This window comes from Podarcis melisellensis (genome assembly GCF_964234715.1).
Source record: "Podarcis melisellensis genome assembly, chromosome: 4".
In the NCBI taxonomy this organism is placed as follows: domain Eukaryota; kingdom Metazoa; phylum Chordata; class Lepidosauria; order Squamata; family Lacertidae; genus Podarcis; species Podarcis melisellensis.
In genome coordinates, this window is record NC_138531.1 from 32,263,769 (window position 1) to 32,291,442 (window position 27,674).

Genomic DNA, 27,674 nt, shown 5'->3' on the forward strand with positions numbered 1-27,674 from the left:
GCTTCTGCGCACGCGCGTGACATCATTTTGAGCGTCTGCGCGAGCGGCGAAACCTGGAAGTAACCCTTTCCGGTACTTCCAGGTCACCGCGGGACGCAACCTGAGAACGCTTAACCTGAAGCAAACGCAACACGGGGTATGACTGTACAGTGATACCTCGGGTTAAGAACTTAATTCATTCTGGAGGTCTGTTCTTAACCTGAAACTGTTCTTAACCTGAAGCACCACTTTAGCTAATGGAGCCTCCTGGTGCCACTGTGCTGCCGCTGCACGATTTCTGTTCTCATCCTGAAGTAAAGTTCTTAACCCGAGGTAATATTTCTGGGTTAGCGGAGTCTTTAACCTGAAGTGTATGTAACCTGAAGAGTATGTAACCCAAGGTACCACTGTATAGAGAAAGCAAAATGTCACTTAAAAATGGATCTGAAATATTTTCCTTGAAGCTTGAATTTGTTATTTCCTGGATTGTTTTATTTGATGTTGTAAATGGCTTTGACATTTGTTTTTTTTTAAATACAAAGCAGTATTATTATTATTATTATTATTATTATTATTATTATTATTATTATTTTCATTGCAAACCCCCCTCCCATTGCCTTGACATTCCATGCTGTGGTGACCATAACCTAGGTTTAAGGTGCCATTTGGTGATTAGATTATATATCTGAGTTTCCAGCACTGATGGAAGGGAAGCCTCTTCCAGCAGGGTTCAACTTTCTAGGCAAGGGGGACAAAGGAGTCCAGATTTGGGTCAGTTTGCATCCACACAACACGATTCCATTTGCCAGTAGAGATGTCTAAGGTGGAGCTGCCTTAAGTGTGCATATGCACAGAAGTTTGCTCTGGGTCCAGTTTAAAAACCAGGCTTTAAGTCCCAGGATGTGAGACAGGGCTGCAAGACATCACTGTCTGAAATCCCGGATAGCTGCTGCCAGCCCGTGTGGGGAATACAGACCAATGGTCTGACTAGGGATAAGGCCACTTCCTACGTTCCACGATAGGCAACGAGAGACAACACAAAATAGGCAGTTGTGATGGTCACCCTGTTCAGCTGCCCAGCTCCCTCCAGGGGGATACAAAGAAGAAGAAGAGGAGAACGGTACACAAAAACCACAAACACACTCAGTTGCCTCCAAGTGTAACAATACAGTGGGAATACTCGGCTGAGATTCAAAGCAAGCAATTGGATACCAATGAACTGCTCTGTAATCTCTCTCCTGCTACCGATTCTTAACGTGACTTCTAGAAACTTATCTCTCAGGCCAGAGGAAAAAATCTACTAAGGCTTAGATTTGGTTGACAAAACTCTCAAGCGCAAGCAAATGATGTCTTGGAACACTAAAAATTCCTTTTTCTTTTCCAAAGCTTTTAATCTTTGATGGGGTTCGATTTCTGCTTTTAACCACTGTTTATCGTAGGTGGGATTATTGCTGCTTTATTTACAGAGTGTAAATGGGCCAGGGGAATTTTTCTACAATTGAAGTGTGGTGTAGCACTGCTTTTGAAAACAACAACAACAACAACAACATTATTAAAGTAACCTCGGTTTTGTTCATTTATTTTGATAACCCACTTTTCTTCCACAGATCTCAAGGTGTCTTACTATGAACTGATCCAGCAGACTGTTCTTAAATGGATCTCCCTTTCCCCATTTTATTTTAAAAGCAGCCCTGTGAGGTAAGTTAAGCTGGGAGACTGTGACTGGGCCAAGGTCACCCAATGAGCTACATGGCTGAGTGGGGATTTGAACCCTGGTCTCCTAGGCCCTAGCCTGGCACTTTAACCACTACACCACACTAGGCTTTGGTACTTATTTTTGTTTTTCCAGAACCACCACATTGGATAAGAACTACATATCCGAGTGAGACTGATGTAAAAGGTTCATGCTGATCACCACCAAGTGAGGACTTCTGCCAAGGACCCGTGGGATACAGAATCCAAGGCACACGGTTTCAGAGATAGAACGGGGTATATTGCACCCATAAACCCCAGTTCACAACCACCAATCAAGGCAATAGCCAGGCAGAGGCTCATTTCATCATTGACCTTTCCTCTCTACGAGTTTTCTCCCAAATGTCTCCAAATCTGCTTCTATTCCCTTCCCGCTAGTGCAGAGGTATGGACATCATCCAGATGTTGTCTGCATATCTATTTGGACTTATTTATACACCGCCTTTCCCCCAAGGTAGTTCAAATATTTAAACACAAACAAATGGCACCAAATATTCTCAGGCCAACTTCAGGAGCTAATGGAATTTACACCATTACGTGCTCCCAGTTCCAAGCTTCCTTGCTATTATAGCAAAGACCCTTCTGGCAGGTGTACGGTTTTACTGCAGCGTTAAGCTTTTGTGGACTGCAAACCATGCATAAGGTGCATGAAGAGGTTCAGGCATTAGAGGAAACGGGACTCCCTAGCACCAGCCCAACTTTCAGGGATGGTGGGAGATGTAGTCTAGCATCATCCGATCGGCCACAGGCTTTAGTTCTCAGTGAATTGACTTTCCTCTCACCTGAGTATCATCCTGCAATGGCACCACCATAATGATGCTTCGGACTGCACATAAAAAGTGTTTTGGTTCCTGAAATTCATTCTAATTGTGCAGATGAAATGTAACTGTAGGAATCCTGCAGGATGGGGTATCACTGTGTGAAAACAGTCTAGATCAGCGGTTCTCAACCTGTGGGTCCCCAGATGTTGTTGGACTACAACTCCCATCATCCCTGACCACTGGTCATGCTGGCTAGGAATAATGGGAGTTGTAAGTACTAGATTAGCTTAGGATTTAAATAAGTGATGAATCAATATGTTTAATGTTGAATTGGTAAGATAGAATGATGTTAAGTGTTTAAGTTAAGCTTATAAGAACTTTGATTTGGAAAACCGTTAAAAGGACATGTATTGAAATTCAACTAGGGGGATGCGAGGAAGTCACTTAATAATGTTAATAAGGTTAATTTTATTAAGGTTATGATTTATGTTTGTTTGTTTATTTGTTTGCAATTTTGCAAAAACCAATAATTTTTTTTTGGAAAAAAGGAATGATGGGAGTTGTAGTCCAACAACATCTGGGGACCCACAGGTTGAGAAACACTGGCTCTAGATCCAAATATCCCCAGGCATGTACCTCCAGATGGTGGAGATGTCAGGCACTATCCTGGCGCCCAGGCATCTTCACTTGGTCGCAAGTGGCCAACAGGCAGGAGCAAATCGCGCCTGGCACCTGGCTAATTTCAAACACTGGGCAGATGAAAGGGTCCGGTTGTGTTGCTGCAGGTGCACCGTGGTGTTTCTTCTCTCTGTGCTCCTCCCAGTGGTCAGTCCTCCTCTGGTCACTGCTGTGGATGCACGGCTTGACTGCCCGTCTCCAGGCACTGTGGTCATCTGCAAGGGATTCCCACACAGCGGGGTTGATCTTGCCAGGCTTCAGGTCACATTTGCAGACGTCTCTGTAATGTGGAGTCAGTCTGCCAACACTAATCAGTGTCCTCACCATTCCTTGCTGTTATGTGTGGTTGCTCGAGAGCGAACAGGCAAGACTCCCACTGGTCTTTTCAAGGCTTTATTATCTGTGCAAAACATTTACAGTGCAGAACGTCTCAATTCCATGTCTGCTCAGTCGCTGGCAGAATCTGGGAGTTGGCGGTCTTTAAACTTTCCCCAGTAAAGCAGCCTTTTGACCCCCATCCTACGCCTCCCCTCTCTGCGCGTAAACTGACTGTGCAGAGAGGGCGTGGGCAAAGGGGGGCCTGCCTCCCCCCCCCACTTTGCTCAGGCTCGGTGTTGTGGCTCTCTCTTGCATTTTCCGAGCCCTGAATCCCTTCCCCACCTGAGGCGGGGCTTCCCTCCTCGCCGGAGGAAGAGCTGCTTCTCACGATCTTCGAAGTCTCCCTGTAACCCAACTGCCCTTCCACCTCTCACCTCTGAGCTGATGGCAGTTCCTGACACATGCAAACATTACCTACACACACACATATATATACATGGCCCAGAACCTCATGACCTTCCAGAACGAAATCCTTCCCTGCCACGGTTAGCCACGTGGCAAGAGAAATGTGCCAACACTGGGCTGCCACAAATAAGGTACAAACCAAAAGTCTGCTGAAAATGCTATTGTTAAAAAAAAAAAAAAAATGGAACAGAGTGCAGTGTGGCAGCTCTTAAAAAGCCAGCACCTTGATTCATACCCTGAAACGCTGGCAAGCATTTTGTAAAAGCACCCTTACGTCAAGCCTGAACCTCTTAAAACGGGGAAGTCATTGAAGATCTTTCGGCAGATAAAACTCTCAGTGTTAACTTCCTGAAACAGGATCCCTGCTACCAGGCAACCACCCCCAGAAACACATCGAAGTAAACGTAATCTATCATTACTGCAACACTCCAAGCCAGCGAGGATTTATGAAATGACTTGACGTGAGGCAAGGCCTGGCCGCTGCTCCCCTCGGCCTCGCTCAGGGGTAGCATTACTGTACAGAGAGATGGCCAAGCAGTAAAACGGTGTTATTAAAGATTCCCAGAGGAACACTGTTCTTTCCCATCTATAGTCGTTATTATGTTGACTATTTATATGATGCGCTTTTCGCATGCAAAACGTTATACCATCTTTCTCTGCCTTGACCTCATCTCAACCCCATGATATAAAAGTCGGGGATGGCGCCAGGATCCGATCAAGCTGAAAAGCCACCTGAGGCCAAAAAAAACCTGCCTCTTCAAGGAACCAGGCCAAAGGCAATTTTAAGTAGCCCCTTCCATGCTAAAGTGCTACCACTAGAACTCATTGCTATGTTCACTGTGCTCAAATCTGTGTCCCATCTGCAGCAGCAGTGGGTAGGAGGTCAATCAATCAATAATTCATCATGGTCTGGACTACCACGTGATTGAAACTTGTGGCAATCCTTAAAGAGAAAGGAGTCGCAAAGAGCCAGAAAAATACTAATCCAGAACATTAGAAAATATGGATTAAAGAAGAATTATAATGGACTCCCTGAGTGATAAACTAGGGTGGGAGGCCTGGGAGGGGGACTGAGGAAAATATCATCCTACAGAAGGAGGAAAAGCTGGATGCTATTTACAGCTAGAAATGTTCTGGAGTGCAGATGTCACATATTTTGAATAATTACTTTATATATAATTGGAAGACAGAGAAGCGGAAGTATCTTTCTTTTTCTTACTATTCTTTTCTTCTCTTCTTCCTATCTTCTCTTTTTCTTCTTTCTTTCTTCTTTTATTTTTTCTTTGATAGACTATTTAGATTAATATTTTAGTTTGGGGAAAACGATATTTGATAATTTTCTGTATTTTTCTTTATATTCCAATAAAATTGATTTTAAAAAAAGATTTATCACAGTCTACAAACCATGGTGGGTAGGTGGTACAGGGATTCTTTGAAAGTCTTCTATCCTCCCAACATTTTGGATCTGGGCCTCTTGTATTTTTAACCTTCTGTTGGAAGCCGTCCAGAGTGGCTGGGGAAACCCAGCCAGATCGGCAGGGTAGAAATAAATCATCATCATCTTCATCATCATCATCATTCTGATGTTACTGACAGGGGAATTGTTACCTACCTATAGACACCCTAAGAGCAGGAATTTCAATCCAGACCCAAACTTGACACTTAATGGTAATGGTAAGCCACAAACTATGCCTTATTGTGAACGACCAGCATGCTGGCGATCACTGCTCAGCTGCCCCCTTCACTTCCCTATGCCAAGGCAGAAGGAAGCACACCCAAGTGCTGCCTTAACATACCAGCACTCATGGTTTGTTTTGCTCCAAACAAACCATGAACAGAAGCCAAAGTCTGTTCCTGGCTTACAGCTTATGGTTTGTTTGGGGGGAAGCAAGCCACAAGTGCTGGTTTTCATGGAACGCTAAGCCAGCACTCTGGTTTATTTCATTCCAGCGCAGCACAGGGAGAAAAAGAACAGGCATGATTGAGCAGCATGAACTAGCACTTTGCTTATATGCAATAAGCCTATGTTTTAGTCGCTCAGTTTTTTATGGAAGTATTTTTGTATTGCCGCATCATAAAATATCAAGGTGGCGTATGTTACTAAAACATTAGTTGGAACATATTAAACAGAAAATCACTAAGTTGACTGGGTAATCAAAGTTAAACAGCTGCAAAGGCCTGTTGGTATAATCACTGTGTCTCCTAAGCCATGAAGATATTATGCATTCTGAAGAAATTCCAGAAAATCATAAAAGTGCAGAAGGTCTGCAACGACAACTTCAACACTAGCTGATAAATTCTGAGGCAAGAGGTTTCCTGGTTAGTCCACTTATTCTATCCAATTCTTCTCTTTCTCCTTTATGCATATTGTGAAATAGGCTCTGTGTTGACTATGAAAGTGCAAGCTGTAATGATATAGCTTAGTTGGCTTGATATCCTGGTTTATTTCAAAACTCATAACCATAGTTTCCTGGTTTGGATGAAACAGGAAACAATGGTTAATTGGATACATCCTGGTTTAACCACGGCTCGAGCGTGATAAGAAGACTGTGATTAGATCTTCCAACTATAAAAAATGATTATAAATTGATTAATTACATTTTATTTATATTATGCCACAACTATTTTGCTATTCATTATGCAATTATTGTTGTTATTCTGTTGAATGGCTGAATGGACGGCTCCACTGCTATCTAAGCAGCAGCAATTTGAAAGGGTTTTTTTAAAACAAAACAAAACAAAACAAAAACGTTCCTTTCATGCCATCTCCCCCAGGCTAAATCCATGAAAAAGCTATCCCACTAGGAAAGAATACAGGTGTTATGTACTGAAGTTCTCACCCTGGGCCAGCAGGGGGATACTGTAGATAGTTTTCACTCAGGTCCACATATGGAAATAAGGGATTGAAAGTGTCGTTCAGTGATTGGATAGTTACAGAAAATGGTTACTGTTGCATTCTAGTGGAGCTCTATATAAGCAGGCTGGCTGAACCCTGCAGTTCAGTTCTGTTCTGGCCTGTGAATAAACAAGAGCTGTTTGAAGAATCGCTGTGTTGTCTGATATGTTCACCCACAACTTAACAACAGGTATCTTATATGCAGTGCTAGAAACCCACGATATAGAACATAATCACCAAATGGCATCTTATACCTAGGTTACGGTTGCCATAATAGAATGTCTAGGCACCAGGGGCTTTTTGCAATAGAGATTGTTATTGTTGTTTTCATTAATATGTGGTCACAATTGGACCTGCGTCCGTCACCAAATGCACCTGGTGCCTGGCTAATTTCTAACACTGCTTTTCCAAGTAGTTTTTCCAAGAAGGGCTATTGGAAGTGTGTGTGTCTGTGTGCCTTAGACTGGGGAAACTACTTAGGAAGAGGTTAATTCCCCCTTTTTCCCAGCACCACTACTCTAATAAAAAGAATAATAATCAGATGTTTCCCATCCCACATCAGATCCTATAGTATTTCTCCTGGGTTCCATCTGTTTTGACCCTCAGCCAGCAGATTCACTGCACTTGCTGATTTCAGAAAAACTCATTCATTCCTCATATTTGTATGCCGTTTTTCCACACACAAAAATCGTGCTCAAAGTGGTTTACGGCTAAGAAAACAAAACATTTCAGAACCAAACAGTGCAAAAAGGATTTCCTAACAACAGAGCAAAACAATACAGCAGCAAATATAACATACAAAAAAGCAACGTGTCAGAACTGTAACTATAACAAGATTGCATGAACAACAACCGGCAAACAACAAAAATAAACAAGGGAACTTTACAGTTTCACCCTGGTCCTAGAGACACTTCTGCCATGACGTTAAGCACCAAAACATTTTAGCGGACGCGAGATGGCAAATGCACAGACTAAAAAATGGTTGTGGATTGCAGAAGTCAGTCAGGCAAAACTCAGTTAAACACGCCAAACTGCTGACTCGGGGGAAAACTTCCTCGTTACGGGAAACACGAAGCTGCAGCCCGAACATCAATCCAGCAATCTTGTGTCAAAGTCTTCCTCCTTCCATTTCTTTAATGTGTCGTCCAACTGACACCATGTCCCAAAGTCATTAAACCATGCGTTTATCACTGGCCTCTGAACCACGTCAACTAGTCATTTCTCTGAGCTGGTCAGATGACCTGACAAGCCATCATCATCATCATCATCATCATCATCATCATCTATGATTTATACCCTGCTCATCTGGCTGTGTTTTCCCAGCCACTCTGGGCAGCTTCCAACAAAATATTAAAAATACAATACAGCATCAGACATTAAAAACTTCCCTAAACGGGGCTGCCTTCAGATGTCTTCTAAAAGTCAGATAGTTGTATATTTCCTTGACATCTGATGGGAGGGCGTTCCACAGGGTGGGTGCCACTACCAAGAAGGCCCTCTTCCTGGTTCCCTGTAACCTCACTTCTCGCAGTGAGGGAACTGCCAGAAGGCCCTCAGAGCCTTGTAAGCTTTGATAAGGTGGAAGAAAAGGGGGTTTTGAGATCCCACAGCAGACTGCTTTCAACTTAGTGGGCCACACGTTGAGCAGGCCCTGCTTTAAAGGCAGCAAAAGCTAGGAGAGCTGTCCATCCTCTCAGCCTTTAGAGATTCTGGTATAGCTCAGCGAACAGAAAAGCTGGAATGCTACACTGGAATGTATCATGAGTCTCTGCGCCTCTCCCCAGATGTTCTTTTGCCTCTTCTCCCTGCAGCCAATTAAGCATGCAGAATCTGCTATGTCAGCCTTTGCCAACCGGCACTGGCTGGGCCTGATGGGAACCGTAGTCCAAAATATTTGGACGGCGCCAGCTTGGCAAAAGAGGTTGCTTATGCAAACAGTTAGAAGCAGGCACCTTTCCACCTTTCTGCTTAACCCCAGACACTTAAAAATCTGCTCTAGCATATCCTGGAAGGTGAGCTCGTTTTATGACTAGCACATGTTGCATGCCGTCCTGAAACCGTATTTGATGAAGGGTGGTAGAAACCTTTTAATAATAAATAAAATATACAAAGACTGTTTCTCTTTCCAGGGAAAAAGCACACTCTTCCCCCCTCTACCCAGCCTCTGTTCTGAGGCCACGTCGCAAATACTGCTGGAATCGAACCCAAAGATGTTGAGATTTTGCAGGCCTGAAACAGGCTGCGTTGTCTCATTGTGCCAAAGTGTTTTGCGTTTCGGCAACCCAAGCCACTTATTTAGAATGGAAGCAGATGTAAGAATGGCTTTGCTAGATCGGACCGAGGTCTATGTAGGTTTGGCATTCCATCTCCAAAAGCATCCAAGAGAAATGCTTTTGGGATGCTCAAAAGCAGGGCATCTGTCAGGGAACTGCCATCGGAGCTAGAGGCAAAGGGAAGGCTCCAGAGGGATGCCGGAGAGGGTCCCAGTAGGGAGAGAGGCAGCCCATCTGCTGGGGAAGGAAATCAGCGTAACACCAGTGGAGAAGGGGGGCAGATGGGGGAATCGGAGAGGAGGCTCCAGGACTCTTCACTGGAGACCAGCGGGGAGAGCACGGGTCCTCCGCTGCCCACACCCTCCCTGCGCAGAAGATTTCCGCACAGGGAGAGTAGGAGGAGACTTGGCATCAAAGAACTTCTTTGCTGGAAGAAGTTCAAGAAATGCCCACTGACGGATTCTGCCAGCGACTGAGACAGCCACGAAGTGAAGGGCTGTCCAGACAGAAAGGGTTCAACCAGGTAACCTAGCCAGGAGTGGCAGCAACTTACGCACGAGCAACCCCTAGAACTATTACAGCATCAATTAGAATAACATACTTAGAACTCCATATTAATTCATCCACACACACATAAAAATAAAAAACATTGACAAAGCACCATATCTCACTAAGATTTAAACCTAACAGGCCTGGCATCAGTACATGACCACTGGGCAACTGCCATGGGCCCAGGAAAGCCCACTGCTGAGTGTTAAGCTACGTTTTTAATTTCTCACAATCCAGAGCAATGGGAAATTTGGACAGCATTTCCCTGTTTCCACTGCGGCAGCAAGGTAAGCCTGCTGGCAATGTAAGATGTGCCCTGAAGTAAGATTCTACCAATGGCCTTCTGAAAGCTGCAGTCGGAGCAGAAACCTAGCAAGCTCCACAAGGAATGAGCTTCAAAACAGCCCCTCAAACTCTCCAGCTGTAAGGACCCTCAAGCAAAGAGGTTTGGTTAAAGCAAGGAATGTGTGAGGGAAGAACAGCTGCTGCCCTGATTTTCAGAGGCTATTGCTGCTGCATTGCATCATCTGCCACAGTGCTGTCACTGTGATGCTTCTGCCAAGTCCAGTCCATCGGATCCCTGGACCGGCACTGCGGCGGTACCTGCATTGTTTAAAAATAAAGGAGGGGAAGGGAGAGGGAAAGGTTTGCAGGTTTGTTCCAGCTCCAACGCTCTTGATTAATGCGTTTCAAATGATCCAAAAAGTTATCATCAAGAGTTATCTAGTTATCCTCAAACATCCCTTACTGCAGAGGTGTTTCCTGTCTATACAGAACTGATGGAGTGCCACTGCAAGCAGGCACTGTGGCTGCCAGCTTTATTTATCTTCTCCCCCTTCGCCATCTTACACTTTTGAGCGAGGATTTGTGCTGTTGAAGAAACTGGCAAGTAAAGCAATCAACTTATCGGCGAATTAGCCTAACTGAGCGATCGAACTGCAACGCCCGGAGAACGATGCCCGCCTTATTTATCGAGCGTAGAATGCGCTGCATGCTACTTTTTGAGAAGGGCATCTGGAAAAGCAGAGTTCCTTCCCTTGGTATATACTGGGGATTTACGAAGGCTTGACGCTTTGGAGTTACCATATTTTTCGCTCTATAAGACGCACCAGACCACAAGACGCACCTAGTTTTTGGAGGCGGAAAACAATAAAATCTCAGAAGCCAGAACAGCAAGAGGGATCGCTGCGCAGTGAAAACAGCAATCCCTCTTGCTGTTCTCGCTTCTGGGGTAGCTGCGCAGCCTGCATTCGCTCCATAAGACGCACACACATTTCCCCTTACTTTTTAGGAGGGAAAAAGTGAGTCTTATAGAGCAAAAAATACGGTAAATGTCGCGTAGTTCAGCTCTGCACAACTGGTGGCCCACCAAGCCAAACACAGCACACCAGACACACACACTGGGATTCACCATGTGTTTAATAAGAGTTCTGTTTCTGCAGCTGCCAGGCCAGTAGCACATCAGCAATGTTACAAAGCAGAGCCTCTCCCCGCAGTGGACTATGTTCAGCTTGGTGGATGCAAAGTTTTACAGTCGTCTCAAAGCGAGAGGCAGCCCCTCCAGAGAGATATTAAATGGGAGACACGGGCAGCACTCTAACATTCCACTTTGCCACCCAATGGGCTTCATGGAACTCCATGGACGGCCAAGAGATGCACAGCAGCAGGACCTTTTAACACATTATGCGTAAGCCCCACTTTCCCCAATTTTGTGCCCTCTAGACATTTTGGACTGCAATTCCCATCATCCCTGAGCACTGGCCATGCTAGCTGGGCCTGATGGGAGCCGTAGAAAACATCTGCTCCAGGGGGTAGGACTTAAACCAATGGATTCAAGTTACAGGAAAGGAGATTCCGACTAAACATCAGGAAAAGCTTTCAGAACTGTGTCCAATACTGGGCACCACAATTTAAGAAGGATGTTGGCAAGCTGGAACGTGTGCAGAGGAGGGCAACATAGATGATAAAGCAACAGTTGAGGGAGTTGGGTATCTTTAGCCTGGAAAAGAGGAGACTGAGAGGAGATACGATAGCCATCTTCCAATATCTCAAGGGCTTTCATGTGGAAGAGCGAACAAGCTTGTTTTCTCCTTCTCTGGAGGACACGAACCAATGGCTTCAAGTTACAGGAAAGGATATTCCAAAAAAACATCAGGAAGAGCTTTCTGACAGGTAAGAGCAGTTCGACAGTGAAACAGACTCCTACGAGAGGTGGTGGACTCTCCTTCCATGGAGGATTTTAAGCAGAGCTTGAATGGCCACCAGTCATGGGTGATTCTGGCATTGCAGGGGGTTGGACATGATGACCCTCAGGATCGCTTCCAACTCTACAATTCTATACTTCTAGGAAGGCTAACTCTGCCTCACCCTGTAGCACTTACTGGAAAGTACAGGCAGTGTTATGGGAAAGAGCAAGTATCATCTTCCCCCTTGGGACTCCCCCGCTTTCACAGCTGCCAACAAAAAGCCTGGGCAGGCCAGGGCAGCTTCAGAGTATTCCCACCTGCTTTGAGAGCACCCGCACGATCGTTTCCTATCTTGTTTTCTGATCCTTGATATAGTTCAGAAACTTCGCTGCCAGCAGCTTCTGCTCAAATTGGCCACAACTGAGACTCTCAGGCAACGGCATCAGATCACACCTTCCGGACCCCGAAAGCCATGAAACCCAACTGACAAATAACGATGTGGTAGCAAATGACTAGTCCAAATAACCTGGGAGGACAGCGAAGGCATTTTGGAAATACCAGAAGTTCATTTTAAGCAAGGTGCTGTTTACACAGGCGTTGTTCAAACACCGGGTTAGGTGGAGGTCACACACTGTGCTCAGATAACAAGATGTTTCAGAGAGATAAGATTAAGCTAATGGGCCCTTGTGCCAGTATCTTCAAATAAACTCCAGTGTTCTTCTTCTGGGGCAATAGGGACTAACCATCCAAACTCCTCCTCCTCGCTGGGAGGCTCGAAATTTTCCGTTGGAAAACAAAAACAAAAATCACGGTACAGGAGTGCTGTACAGATCCAAGAGAAGTAACCAAGACACACAAAGGGCTGGAATAATTACAGCAAAACTACTAATGTAGTTCAACTAACATACCCCAGCTGCCTGAATGTGAATTTAAACAACAACAAACACATTATAGGTAAAAAAAATAATGGGAGAAAAGAGAAGCAGCAACACACTGCAGAATTCAGTCTAACTAAGGGGTGCCTTAACCTGTGGCTTCCTTCCAGATGTTGTTGATCTGCATCTGCCATCATCCCAGACCAGTAGCAGCATTCGAAATTCGCCAGGTGCATTTTGCACCCGGCTATCGTCCACTCGCGACCAAGTGAAGATGCCTAGGCACCAAGTATGACACCTGACATCACTTACCATCTGGAGGTGAATGCCTGGGGGTAACTGGATCTGGGCTGTTCACACATACTAATATCATACCCTGTAGGAATAGCCCAATATTTACGTGGACTGTCCCTGGATCAAGTGACTTTTCTTCTTCAAGTTCTCAGAGTTCTCAACCCAGCTCTAAGTTGTCCTCTGAACTAATCAGATGTTGAACTCAGAATCAGTCACAGACAGTCCATCATTTGGTAAATAAGACTCCTGCCCCAAAGTAGCTACTAGACATTCTGTTCTGGTGACTGTAATCTTGGTTTAAGGAGCCTAGGACTTGCTGATCAGAAGGTCAGCGGTTCGAATCCCTGTGACGGGATGAGCTCCCGTTGCTCAGTCCCTGCTCCTGCCAACCTAGCAGTTCGAAAGCACATCAAAGTGCAAGTAGATAAATAGGTACCGCTCCAGTGGGAAGGTAAACAGCGTTTCCATGCGCTGCTCTGGTTCACCAGAAGTGGCTTAGTCATGCAGGCCACATGACGCAGGGAGCTGTACGCCGGCTCCCTCAGACAATAAAGCAAGATGAGCGCCGCAACCCCAGAGTCAGTCACGACCGGACTTAATGGTCAGGGGTCCCCTTTACCCTTTTTATACATATACATATACATATACGTATACATTCACTGGCCAAAATCAAGTCAAGTGGATAGCTCAGTTGGTCAGAGCATAGTGCTGACAACGCCAAGGTTGCAGGTTCAATTCCAATACAGGACAGCTGCATATTCCTGCATTGCAGGGGGCTGGATTAGATAACCTTTAAGGTCCCTTCCAACTCTACAATTCTATAAGGCTTTGGAAAGTGGGTCAGGAAATGGGAGCATCTCAGGATCGACTGGTTCCTCCAATTACTCAAGCTATTAGGATATATGCCATGTAAACCACAAAACACCTATCCAACTTACAATTATCCCAAAGCCTGGAACAAATTTGCTTGGCTAAGTAAGAGGACAATCATTTGTTTCGTTTATTTGTTGTTAACTACAAATTGCCCTTCCTTTTAAAAAGGAAAAGGGTTGCGGCTGTTGTTATGTTGGTACTGACTCCAAGCGGCGCCCGTTCTGTAAACAGGCTGGCTAGAAAGATTTAGCATCGTGGCCTCTCTAATTACAAATGTTCAGAAACAATTTAAGTTCCAGAGCCCGAGGGCAGCCAAAGAGCCACAACTTTGGAATATCCCCTCAACTGGAGATGTGAAATCATTGCTCTTCCCCACTCCCCTCCAACACTACTGGAAAACATCCATGTGAAACCGTGAAATCAATAATGGGATTTGCTGGGAACTAAAAAACAACAGCAACAAGTCTCTGCAGTTAAGTGCTTGCTCAGATTATCTCACTTTTGCATTGTTATGACTTAAGAGTCTGGGAGCTGGTGTCTGGTGAGGGAGGAAAGCAGCAGAGTTGTAAAGAGGGGGAAAACTGGGGTCTGTGTAAAAAGGAAGGGCAGCTGGCGGGGTCCAGAGACTGCAGTGTTCAAAATTAGCTCAAGGTTGTCGTCTGAAGTAGCCGGATGTTGGCCCATCATTTAAAAAACAAGACTTTAGAGCCGTCTTGCCCCCAAATGGCAACTGGACATTCCATTTTGGCGACTGTAACCTTGGTTTAAGGAGCCGTTTGGTGCCTAGCTTATCTATCTGAGTTTCTAACGCTGTTCGGCTATGTGCACACACTCCCATACAGTACACTGCATCCCGTGTCGTCCCACGGCGGATTTGCTGTGTACACACAACTCACATCTATCCTCTTGAGATATACTGAGTTTTGATGCGTCCTCCCCCCCCCCCCAATTTGAGCTCCATTTGAAAATGTAGGCCGTATGAAGGCATCCAGTGTGGTGTAGTGGTTAAGAGCGTTAGACTCGTAATCTGGTGAACCGGGTTGGCTTCTCCACTCCTCCACATGCAGCTGCTGGGTGACCTTGGGCCAGTCGCACTTCTCTGAAGTCTCTCAGCCTTACTCACCTCACAGAGTGTTTGTTGTGGGGGAGGAAGGGAAAGGAGAATGTTAGCCGCTTTGAGACTCCTTCGGGTAGTGATAAAGAGGGATATCAAATCCAAACTCCTCTTCTTCTTCCACTCTATGCCCACAAGTGCCAAGCAGGCAACTTGGGAACTTGTCCAATCAATCATATTCTGCAATTTGAAACACAGTGGGGGAGGGGAGGGGGAATGACCTTGCTGCATTTTAAGGCAGTGGTGTGTACAAAGCCTCCGCTTAGGTCACAGTTTCTAAACCACCACCACTACCGACATCACCGGTCCAAAGGCCTATGCAATGCAAAATATCCCACTGCCTCCTCCTTATTTCACTGCATGTTACACACCAGGCATGACCAAAAGGAGCAGGCAAGTGTTCAAGGAAAGCATGAGCTTGTTTCTTCCGATCAAAGATGCTCCTGGCTTCCAAGTTCTTTCACTCCCACTCGTTACCACCTTCTCTCCTGTTATATCTGGCCAAAACCTCAACACAATCTGCGGTATCTGCTGGCACACCCAAGGATATGCAGCCGTAAGCTACAGAACTGCAGGTACACATTTAAGACTCTTGGTCTGAATTAAAGACTAATGCACATCTTTATTAAGCTTGGCACATCACTTTTAAATGCTCGCCTTTTTTTTTTTTGGCTTATGCTTTTTAAAAAATTAAACTTTTTTTAAAAAAATCTATTTAGACTACCAATGACCCACAGAAAGGGAGAGCCAGCGTGGTGTTGTGGTTAAGAGCGGTGGACTCGTAATCTGGGGAACCGGGTTCGCGTCTCCGCTCCTCCACATGCAGCTGCTGGGTGACCTTGAGCCAGTCACACTTCTCTGAAATCTCTCAGCCCCACTCACCTCACAGAGTGTTTGTTGTGGGGGAGGAAGGGAAAAGGAGATTGTTAGCAGGTTTGAGATTCCTTAAGGGGAGTGAAAGGCGGGCTATCAAGTCCAAACTCCTCCTTTTCTTCTATCATCCATAGCTCTCTCTATATCTCTCTCTCAATGCACTGTGAAACTTGCTCTTCCATATCCCACCACTGTTGGAAGGGCAGTGCATTCCTTTAGGGACTGCTACCGTTGTTCAAAAACATAGGTCCTTCTGCACAGCCTGGGAGTTACTGCTGTCGCTGCCAAATGTCACTGCACTTTGTGCTTTTCCATACAATAATTTTTACAAAAGGGAAATAAAACCTAAGTTCCTTCTCTTGGAATACCCATTAGCCCGCTGCCTCACCAGCTAATTCTCCTAAGCTAACTGTGTTTCTGATCCTCGATTTTTAATCCATGTTCACATGACTCAAAATCCCAGTGTCTCCTGTAATTTCTTAGAGATTACTCTTTGGTGTGCCGTTTCTCAGACGAGCTTCTCTCCAGCTGGAGTCTTTAAGCCATTTATCTCTAGACAATATCTGCATAGGGTAAAGGCATAATGCCCACTTGGTGTATATATGCAAACAGGAACGAGTCTGACACTAATGAAGCCATGTTGATGTGAACAGCTGGGGGGGGGGAGAGCTATGAAACGCACTGGATATTTGCGGGTGGGGTTGGCAGAACAACTTCACTGACTCTAAGGTTGGAATGTGAGCATACGCTTGTTCTCCTGCTAAACTACTTGAATTTTACAGGTAACTCACAACTAACTTACATTTAGTATTACGTGCTATATATACATATATAGATATAGATGGATAGATAAATAGTCGGGGGGGGGGGGGGCTTTAGCAATCACACCCGCCATTGCACCCAAAGTGTTTTGACTATACAGTATATGATTTTGGCTTTATCCACTATCCCTGGAATGTAACTTTCATGTAAGTGAGGAGTCGCCTATAGTTCTGGTAGGTTTTTAAAGCATAGACAACTCTTTCTAAAGTTGGGTACTCAAAGTAAGTTCAGGAGTGTATCTGGGAGGAGTAAGGGGGGAAATCCCATAGCCTGGTTCAAATAGCCAGATGCAATTGACAATCATTTACCAGTATTTTCCATTAATGACTTTTTGTGACTACTTGTGGACCATCGATTCTCCTTATTCTTCACTGGACTTACTTGTAACTAAGGAGAAGGCAGCTCCTATCAACCTCTAAGAATCTATTTTAATAAATAAATACCGTATTTTTCGCTCTATAGGACGCACTTTTTCCCTCCAAAAATGAAGGGGAAATGTGTGTGCGTCCTATGGGGCGAATGCAGGCTTTCGCTAAAGCCTGGAGAGCGAGAGGGGTCGGTGCGCACTGACCCCTCTCGCTCTCCAGGCTTCAGGAAGCTATCTGCTTCCCGCCGGGCTCCGAAGCCTTGCGGATAGCAGGCTGCAGCCCAAAGCCCAGGGATTTGCGCAATCTCGCTGCCGCTCCTGGACCTGTTCTGGGGGCTGGGGTCAGGGGAAGCTCGGGTATCTCCCGCCCCAGCACCGCGGCTAAAAACGAAGCCAAGACAGCGAGCGGGATCCATCCCACTGGCTGTCTTGGCTTCTGCCAAAGCCGCGTGCAGCCTCTCATGGCTGGAGAGGTTGCGCGTGGCTAAAGAGGAAGCCAAGACAGCCAGCGGAATGGATCCTGCTGGCTGTCTTGGCTTCTTTGCTCTTTGGGGCTGGGGGGGGGGAACTCCTGCCGGGCTCCGAAGGCTTGCGGATAGCTGCCCAAAGCCCGGGGTGCGCAGCGCTGCACTCCCTAGGATTCGGGCTGCTGCTTGCTATCCGCAAGCCTTCTGAGCCCGGCGGGAACTCCCACGAAGGCTTGTGGATAGCTTCCTGAAGCCTGGAAAGCGAGAGGGGTCGGTAGACACCGACCCTTCTCTCACTCTCCAGGCTTCAGCGAAAGCCTGCATCCGCTCCATAGGACGCACACACATTTCCCCTTCATTTTTGGAGGGGAAAAAGTGCGTCCTATAGAGCGAAAAATACGGTAAGTACTTAACCTGAGGTACCACTGTATTTCCTTATATTTTAAGGCCCTCCACTGCTGCAGACATATATTGTGATATATCATGATATTTAGCTGGTGATATATTGTGATGCTGAAAACCAGATATTGCCCAGCCCTAGTACAAACCACGGTTTCCCTAATTCAGGCACCAGAGCAAACCACAGTTTAACAAATTCAGAAGTCTTCTATTTGGCAGAGCACAAAAAGGAAAGGAGGCGAAGGGACTGCAAAGACACATGGTGCATCAATAACTCAATAACTCATGGTTGCTTAGGCCCAGGAATGTGATGTCTGCACCGGGCCAACATTTTCCAAAGAAGTCTTCTCTGTCCACACTTTTGCCTACAAGTCATTAAACAAAACAGCATCAAGAGACGTACACCCACATCTGAATTGGCAGTGAGAGAGGCAAGTGCAGCAAAACTTCGCTAATTCACATTTCCCTAAGCCGTACACCCTATAATTGAAAAATAGGAATCTCTATCCTTTTCTGTCTGGTCAGCGAAGATTTAACTGCATATTGCTGTAATGAGGTTTCAAATTACTAGGGCAGAATTACTGTACTGCTATAAATATAACCATTTTCTGCAAAGAAGTAATCTCCAAGATGTATGAACGAAACAATGCATTTGCTATTCGGGAATAAAGTTAATTTCATCTCGCACGAGACTGCACTGACAACAGATCTATACCGCACCCCGCACGCCAGCAATTTAATAATATGGTAGTTGGTTAGGTAATTTAAAGTCAATCAAATAGTGCTATGAAAATCGTACATAAATAACATTAAGAGTTCATGATGGATTGAAAATTGATTTTTCCCATTTCTAAAATTAGCAGGGAAAGTATTTTAGGAGCATTAGGTATTTCACATAAAAGCAAGTCACTGGCTGAGGGTATCTAACGTAGGAGGGCAGTCAAGGACACATTTGGGGAAATGTGCAATCTAGTGCTGTTTTTCTGCTTGCACATGGAGTCAGTGAGACTTTGGAACAGTGGAACCTGCCTTAAACCAAGTCAGAACCTCTGTCTGTCCAGCTCAGGATGGTCTCTATTGACTGACAGGAGCTATCAAGGGTTTCAGAAAAAATGATTAATTTTTATTTTTTTAAGGGTTTCAGATGGGGGACACTTCCAGTGTCACTTGGAAATGCTGGGGTGTTTTGACTGCAAAGCAGCCGTCCTGCAACCAGTTTTAGAAACTCAAGAGATATAAGCTAGGTACCAAAAGGCTCCTTAGACCACAGTTGCAGTCGCCAAAATGGGATGTCTAGTTGCCATTTGGGAGCAAGACGGTTCTAAAGTCTTATTTTTCAAATGATGGACTATGTGATTCTCAGTTCAACATCTGGCTAGTTCAGATGACAACCTTGAGCTAGGTTAAGAACTTTTAAGACCTCGAAGAAGAAAAGGCACTTGATCCAGGGACAGTCCACATAAACACTGGGCAGTCCACATAACACACGTGTGCAGGAGAGGGGAACGAAACGAGAATAAAAAATAACACAAAGAAAAGGAAATTGAGCAGACGCCAGACACCCAGGCGAGAAAAGCACTGTCATCGCAATAAATCTCTTATTTTATCACTTTTTTTATTATGCCAAAGGAAATAGGAAGCCAGAAGTGGGTAAGGCCACCTGCACGTTGCAGAGAATGGTTAGTTGGGGCAGCTGTATGTTCAGAACGAGAAACCTTTTCAACTATCAAAAACAATATCTAAAGCTCCATTTCCCGTAGCGGCGGAATGCCGTTTTCTCCTGGCGCAATTTCCCCGCCAGCGGGGCCCACATGCGCAGCCACAAACCTCCACATGTGGGGCTGGCCTTTCCACATCTACATGCCACTACCGCCACCATCAGGAACAGGCAGAGTGTCTGCCCCCACCACAAAAAAAAAAAAACCCTTTCCAGTTACCTGCAGTAGACCAGGCACTCCATGTGGTTGATCTCTTGGTCGGAGCGGTACCGGCTGTAGTCTTCCCACAAGTCCTTGACTGCGGTGACCGCCAGGATGAAGAGGACAGGGGCCAAGGCCAGCTCAGGCTGGAAGGCGTTGACAGCCGGCACAAAGTTGAGCAGGGCGATGAAGACGAAGTAAACGTTGGCCAGGCGATGGAACTGCTCAAAGAGGTTTTTGGGCAGGAAGGACAGAGCCGTGTATTTGGTGGTCTTCAGCCTGTTGTCGGCTGGGGGAGGAGGGGGGTTCTCCGCTTCGGGCCAAGGTGCCAGCAAGTTGGAACATACCCTCCGTGTCTTGCCTGCATCTTTCTTCTTCTTCCTTCTCCTCTTCTTCCTTTCTTTTTCCTCCTTCTGCTCTGGAGAAGACTCCCTTCCACCTCCGCCTTGTGTCATGGTCTAATCCACCCCCACCCCCCCAAAAAACCCCACAACACACACACACACAGAGAGAGAGAGAGAAAAGCAAAGTTAGAACTTTTCCCGCACTTTCCACATGGAGAAAGCAGCCAGCCCTCTCTCCCTCCTTTGCAAGATGTGATCATCTTTTTGAAAACTTACTCATGTCCTTATTTTCTTTCTCCCCTCCCCTCCAAGCTGAGAGAGAGGTGAGGATCCTCCCTCCAGCACCCTTGAACCCTCCCATCTAGAAATTTTTGTTTGGAATAAGGATCTCACTCTTTCTGCCTCTCCCCTCCGAATCTAGGAAGATGCTCTCTTTTTTTCTTCTTCTTCTTCCACTTTCCCTCTCCTTCAAACTTCCCCCCGCTGCCTTGCCAGGGACTCCCGGGCGAAGAGGAGTTGCAGGAAGAGGAGGAGGAGGAGGAGGACTCGCACAAAGTAGTCCTTGTCTTACTTTGCACGTCGTTTCTCACCAGCCCACGGCTAGCTTTCGTTTCCGCTCCGCCGCAAAGAACAGGGGCGCTTGCTTACGGGAGGGAAGCGGCTGGCGGGGCGCGCGGGGAGGGGAAGAGAAAGTTGCACTCATACCGCGTGGCGCGCGGGGGAGGTTCCGGAAAACTTCCTGGAAAGAGATTGGGGGGGGGGCGGGAGGAGGAGGAGGCTGACAAGGCCGAGGGGATAATCCTACTACTCACCCCCCTCAAAAAAAAAAACAACAACCCACGGAGGCGGAAAAAGTAAATATATGAAGTTGAAGCGGGCGCAGCGTGGCTGTGCGCTTGGGAACTCCGCGCACCACGTGCGATCCGATCCTACGTCGGTTCGATCCCATGGGGCTGTCGCGTAAGGCTGCTTCAGTGGCGTAGCGTGGGGGTGCAGGGGGGGCCACCGCACCGGGCGCAACATCTGGGGGTTAGGGTTAGGGGGCGCAAATCCACGGGTTAGGGGGCGCAAATTACTTGCCTTGCCCCGGGTGCTGACAACCCACGCTACGCCACTGGGCTGCTTAATGGGGCTACCCTAGATCTCTCTCTCTCTCTCTCTCTCTCTCTCTCTCTCTCACACACACACACACAGAGAGAGAGAGAGAGAGAGAGTAGTGAAGGCTTTCCCAACTTTCGGTTTCCTCCTTTGTTTGGACTACAACTCCCATCATCCCTAGCTAGCAGAACCAGTGGTCAGGGATGATGGGAATAGTAGTCCCCCAAAAACAGCTGGAGACCCAAGTTTGGGAAACCCTGGTAGGGAAAGTATAGAGAGATGGTGCTTCTAGAGCAGGGGTAGGCAAACTAAGGCTGGGGGGCTGGATGCGGCCCAATCGCCGCCTAAATCCGGCCCACGGATGGTCCAGGAATCGGCGTGTTTTTACATGAGTAGAATGTGTCCTTTTATTTAAAATGCATCTCTGGGTTATTTGTGGGGCCTGCCTGGTGTTTTTACATGAGTAGAATGCATAGCTGTCAACTTTCAGATTTGAAAATAAGGGATCAGCAGCCTCACCTGTCCCAGGGACAGTCGACGGGATATCTAACAATCTGGGATAGCAGCTGGAATAAGGGAATTTCCTGCAAAAAAGGGAAGGTTGACAGCTATGAGAATGTGTGTGTGGAATATTTGTAGGGCATAGGAATTTGTTCATCTCCCCCCCCCCAAAAAAATATAGTCTGGCCCCCCACATGGTCTGAAGGACAGTGGACCAGCCCACGGCTGAAAAAGGTTTCTGACCCCTGGTCTAGAGACAGAAGGAAAGTGTGTGTGTATAGAGTATATATTGAGAGTGTCTATCCAGATATATTATTTCTGTGTTGCCAGGGGTTGGGCTAGATGACCCTTGGGGGTTCCTTCCAACTGTTACCTCTGTGTCTCAATCAGTTAAAGAGGTTTCTTCTCCCACCCATACTGCACGGCAGGCAGGGGTTGCCCCAGGACTATCCCCGGGATCCCTCGGGATGGAGGGGAAGGGATCCTTTTTAAAAGCTGTTTAAAATGGCATTTCCAGGCATGACGGCCTCTCTCTCTCCACCCTTGAACTCGCCACGTCGCATTCCTTCCACTTATGCACAGTCGTGGGGTGGTGGTTGTTTTTTTGGGTTTGTTTTGTTTTAACACTTTTTCTTTGTTGCTTTTTGGTTGCTTATATATATTGTTGCTTATATATATGGAGAGAGGCGGTAACCTGACATCAATTGCTTGGGAGAGGCGAGGAGATCGTTTTAGATGGGCACAATCCTGCATATGCCTCCCCTGCTAATGAGTCCCAGGGAGTTTAGTGGGGTCTTCAATCCCAGGGATGTGTGCACGCAAAGTGATTTTTGTTTGCGCGTGTGAATGAGCTATTAGAGCAGGATTTGCCAACCCCAAGCAAATCCACAGCTTCTCTACCGCAAGCAAGTGATGTTCATACCGCGTCAGTTTGATAACTACCTTGCTGGCAACCTGATTCACATAATATATACTGAAAGATGAGAGAAACGAGAAAAATAAGAGCTTCAGGGGCCAGCCAAAGTCACCTAGCCCATCCCTAGCTGATGAAGGAGATCCACTACTTTGTAAATCAAGCAATATCTAAATTTTAGGAAATAAATAAAATACGGTAAATATTCTCATCCCTGATATGTAGCCAGTCAATCTTTGCTTAAAAGCTTCCCAACTCCACTTCTCCCAAGGGAGTTCATCCCACTGTACAACAAAGATGGTTGAAAAGTGATCTGCAGGGCTGGTTTTCCTGTGAGCAGAAAGATTCCCATAGAAAAGGGAAGTTGGGCTTTTCAACTTAGATCTGCTCCTTAAAAATAAAAATCTGGCCGAACGCTTTTGCGTGTAAGCAGAAATTAAACCACAACGTGTGAAGTGACGTATAGCCACGATGCCCAAGAGATTAGTTAGCTAACACTTTGCAAAGAAAAATCACTCGTCCACTACAAGGTTGGAATTGTGCGCAAAACAAAATACCCTGGAGACCAGTTATGCCAAATCACAAACTGTCAGATCATATAATAAGTTATTCTTTAAGGTGCAAGGAGTTGGCGGCTTCCTGCATCCACAGCACCATTCTCTGGCCCACAAGCAGGAACACTGGAAGTAGCTGCACAGCAGGTTGAAATTCACCAGGTGATGCATGGAAGATACACCAGTTGAATTTCTGCCTGGCATGCTGCTGTCAATGCCCCAAAATATAGCCCCAAATCTTTAAAATAATTTTTAAAAGTGGCAAATGTGCAAGAATCTTTCTTAACTTTTCCATGGGGGTACCTCTGCTCACAAGCAAGTTATCTTTGTCAGTATTATGGGCTGGTGGAAGAGATGATCAGAGTGTTGTGCACTGCAGGGCTGGATTAACCATTAAGCAAAATAAGCACATGCTTAGGGAATCAAGGGAATGGGGAGGGGGACGCACCACAGATATTTTCCATGGCTGCATTTACCATGGCCCATATGGTGCAGCTGAACAAAAAAGTAAACATTATTTATACAACTAAAGAAAAATACACACTATTTTCCATCTTACTGTAGGTTTTGTTTCATTTCAAAAAAATAAAATTTATTTTACGGCTTATTATTTGTTTATATTTTGAATTAGATATATATGAGGGCACCAAAACAGGGAGGAATTTGACAAGGTTAAATGGAGCCAAATTTGGGACAAAGCCCCATTTAAATCTGTACCCACAAGAATTCATAAAAACTCAATAAAGGTTCTCCACACCACTTATACATGCATTCTCTTTTGCTAAGTAAAATTACTCAGATCAGTCTTGCCAATGGTTGGAGAAACTGCGGAAATTGTGGTTCTTCTATGCACATGTTGTGCTTTTTAAGTAAAGGTAAAAGTACGCCTGCCCGTACGGGCCAGTCTTGACAGACTCTAGGGTTGTGCGTTCATCTCACTCTATAGGCCGGGAGCCAGCGCTGTCCGCAGACACTTCCGGGTCATGTGGCCAGCGTGACAAGCTGCATCTGGCGAGCCAGCGCAGCACACGGAACGCCGTTTACCTTCCCACTGGTAAGCGGTCCCTATTTATCTACTTGCACCCGGAGGTGCTTTCGAACTGCTAGGTTGGCAGGCGCTGGGACCAAACGACGGGAGCGCACCCCACTGCGGGGATTTGAACCGCCAACCGTTGTGCTTTTTAAACCCATATATAAATTCGTGTTCATAGTTTTTCAGGAAGCAGGCATGAGAACAAACTAAAGCATGATTGCCTGACCCTAAAATTGTACAGTGGTACCTCGGGTTAAGTACTTAATTCGTTCCGGAGGTCTGTTCTTAACCTGAAACTGTTCTTAACTTGAAGCACCACTTTAGCTAATGGGGCCTCCTGCTGCCGCCGCGCCCCCGGAGCACGATTTCTGTTCTCATCCTGAAGCAACGTTCTTAACCCGAGGAACTATTTCTGGGTTAGCGGAGTCTGTAAACTGAAGCGTCTGTAACCTGAAGCGTCTGAAACCCGAGGTACCACTGTACTTCTCTCCATTTTAAACTTGGAAGCTCAGGCCCTTAGTCACAAATAACTTATCATTCACCTTACAACTGCCGTTAAGATTACAACAGCCAAACTCTTGAATACAGATCTCACCGCTTCCAGATCACTGGAATTTGGGTCTTATGGAAAAAATGACTGGACACGTACAAAGATGTAGAGAAGGTAAACAGTGAGACAAGTTTTATGCCCTTTGGTCGTTTAATTTCTTACCCTGCAGTGAAGGAATATGGATATAGACCACCTACCACTCATGGAGTTTTATGCAAAGATGCTTCTTTGACAGATTCTGTGATCTGGCTCCATATAGTTAAAGCCATGGTTTTCCCAGTAGTGATGTATGGAAGTGAGAGCTGGACCATAAAGAAGGCTGAGCGCCGAAGAATTGATGCTTTTGAATTATGGTGCTGGAGGAGACTCTTGAGAGTCCCATGGACTGCAAGAAGATCAAACCTATCCATTCTGAAGGAAATCAGCCCTGAGTGCTCACTGGAAGGACAGATCGTGAAGCTGAGGCTCCAATACTTTGGCCACCTCATGAGAAGAGAAGACTCCCTGGAAAAGACCCTGATGTTGGGAAAGATGGAGGGCACAAGGAGAAGGGGACGACAGAGGATGAGATGGTTGGATGGTGTTCTCGAAGCTGCCAGCATAAGTTTGACCAAACTGTGGGAGGCAGTGGAAGACAGGAGTGCCTGGCGTGCTCTGGTCCATGGGGTCACGAAGAGTCGGACACGACTAAACGACTAAACAACAACAATGATCTGGCTTGGTTTTGCTTCCTCGCCACTCCCTCCCCCCTCCGGGAATTGAATGGTATAATCTTCCTTTTAGTTGTTATATATAGAATTGTAGAATCGTAGAATTATATCAAACCTCTTTGGTGTTTTAAGGTAGAATCGGAGAATGGTAGAGTTGCAAGGGACCCTGAGGGTCCTCTAGTCCAATGCAGGAATCTTTTGCCCAACAGGACTCGAACCTACAACATGAGATTACAAGAGTCTCATGCTCTACCAACTAAGCTATGTGTTCCGTTTTGTTTCTGAAAAGTAATTAAAAAAAAAGAAAACAGCAGCTAGTGTTTTATAACTGGATCAGAACCACAGCACTGGAGTAGGGGCTTGACTATTCCCCACACCCCTCTACAGTTATTCCCATCTAAATGCCAAGGTGCTGGTTGCCCTATGGAGAAAAAATTGGGTACTTTTCCTTCCTGGGACAAACTGTAAGTGGGAGGTGGCTGACAGGCAACCTGGCTCAGAGGAAAAGGTTTATTCCCCCTCCCCTAGTGTTACAATCCTGATCACATTTGGAGGCTCCTAAGGCAGTATTTAAAAGGACTGGGCAATCTGCTGACAAATCAGCACCATTTCATCAAATATACCAGAGGCCACCCGGTGCTTAGCATGCTGGTTTGACAAAAAAACAAGTATGTTCAGAATTTACCCGGAACAAAGCCCTTAGGACCCTCTCGTATTGATTTCTTTGTTTCGCTGCTTGAAAACATCTATATGTCTTTAACTCGCTGTGCTTTCCCCCCCCCCTTCTCAAGGTCCAGCTGAATGAAAGGAACTCCCAAGAGGTGCATCTGGGTCCTTATGCAACGTCCATTAATTTATCCCGGCCATATGCAAGCGAATATATTTGTGTGTTGTTTCTCTGGTTGATGGTTTGATTCTGCAGTGGTGACAAAAAGAAAAGAACTCCCCTTTCTCCCTACACACACACACACACACACACACACACACACACACTGCTATTTTTCTAGAAAAAAGAGGTTCTGGAACTCACCATGAATGCTTGTTCTCTTATACAGTTGTACAGTACCTCAGAAGTTGAACAGAATCCATTCGACTTCCAAAACGTTCGGAAACCAAGGTGTGGCTTCTGATTGGCTGCAGGAAGCTCTTGCAGCCAATTGGAAGGCGTGGAAGGCGCATCAGACAATCGGGTTCCAAATATCATTTGCAAACCAGAACACTCACTTCCGGGTTTGCAGCGTTTGGGAGCCAAAACATTAGACTTTCAAGGCATTCGGGATCCAAGGTACGACTGTAGTGGCACTGCACCCCGCCCCCCTCCTGAGAGGTGCCAGAACTGAGATCTGGTGAGTTCTAGCTGAAAAATGGCCATATATATATAACCTTAAATGTGATGGGTTTTTCGCCCTCTGGATACCTTTCCCTTGCTGACTTCTCAAATATAGGATTTAATGCACAATTAAGACCCTGTCTTTCCAGGGTGCTTATCTTCTTTCCTGGCCCTATTCGGGTATTTAAATTCATGCATGATACTGTAGAAGATCTTCTGATTGCAGTAGCTCCTGTCCAAAGCTGCCTCTCTTCAATTTCTGTTAACTCCCTTTAAAAACTCTCGGCTCTTTCCCTCTGAAATAATAATAATAATAATAATAATAATAATACCTAGCCCATCTGGCTGGGTTTCCCCAGCCACTCTGGACTGCTTCCAACAGAATACTAAAAACACGATAAAAAAAATCAAACATTAAAAAGTTCCTTAAACAGGGCTGCCTTCAGGTGTCTTCTAAAAGTCAATTAGTTGTTTATTTCCTTGACATCTGATGGGAGGGTGTTCCATTTATGCAGAAGACAGTAAATTCATTCTGCTAGAAGCCATGGGTATTTTGACCCAACTTAAAATGGTTGTTTTAAAGCCTGCACTTAACAGCTTCCATTGTTAACAGGCATTAATAAATCTTATGCGTAGGACGAAGGGCATGCAGGAAGTGTGTGGGCAGGCAGTTTTTGCATATAAGATTGGGAAAGGGTAATATAAAACCTCATTATTCGAAATCTGAGAAGAGAACAATCTAAGGTGACATGGGTAGGTTTTTGCCAGCTGAAATGAAGAT

At 45.7% G+C, this 27,674-nt stretch overlaps 1 protein-coding gene across 2 annotated transcripts in view; it reads right to left on the reverse strand.

Moving 5' to 3' along the window:
• Nucleotides 1-27,674, reverse strand: part of ATP10A (ATPase phospholipid transporting 10A (putative)) — a 146,868-nt gene that overhangs the window by 104,513 nt on the left and 14,681 nt on the right. Inside the window, exons 1-2 of one of the 2 annotated variants that reach the window (XM_081907523.1) lie at nt 20,598-20,913; nt 19,879-20,318 (exon numbers count right to left, since the gene is read on the reverse strand). The exons of the other annotated variant lie outside the window; for it this stretch is intronic. Of the exons in view, the coding sequence (XP_081763649.1) occupies nt 19,879-20,315 (437 nt within the window). The 5' untranslated portion in view covers nt 20,316-20,318; nt 20,598-20,913. Of the gene's footprint in view, nt 1-19,878; nt 20,319-20,597; nt 20,914-27,674 lie in introns of those variants that run through there. 2 annotated transcript variants of the gene reach the window in all.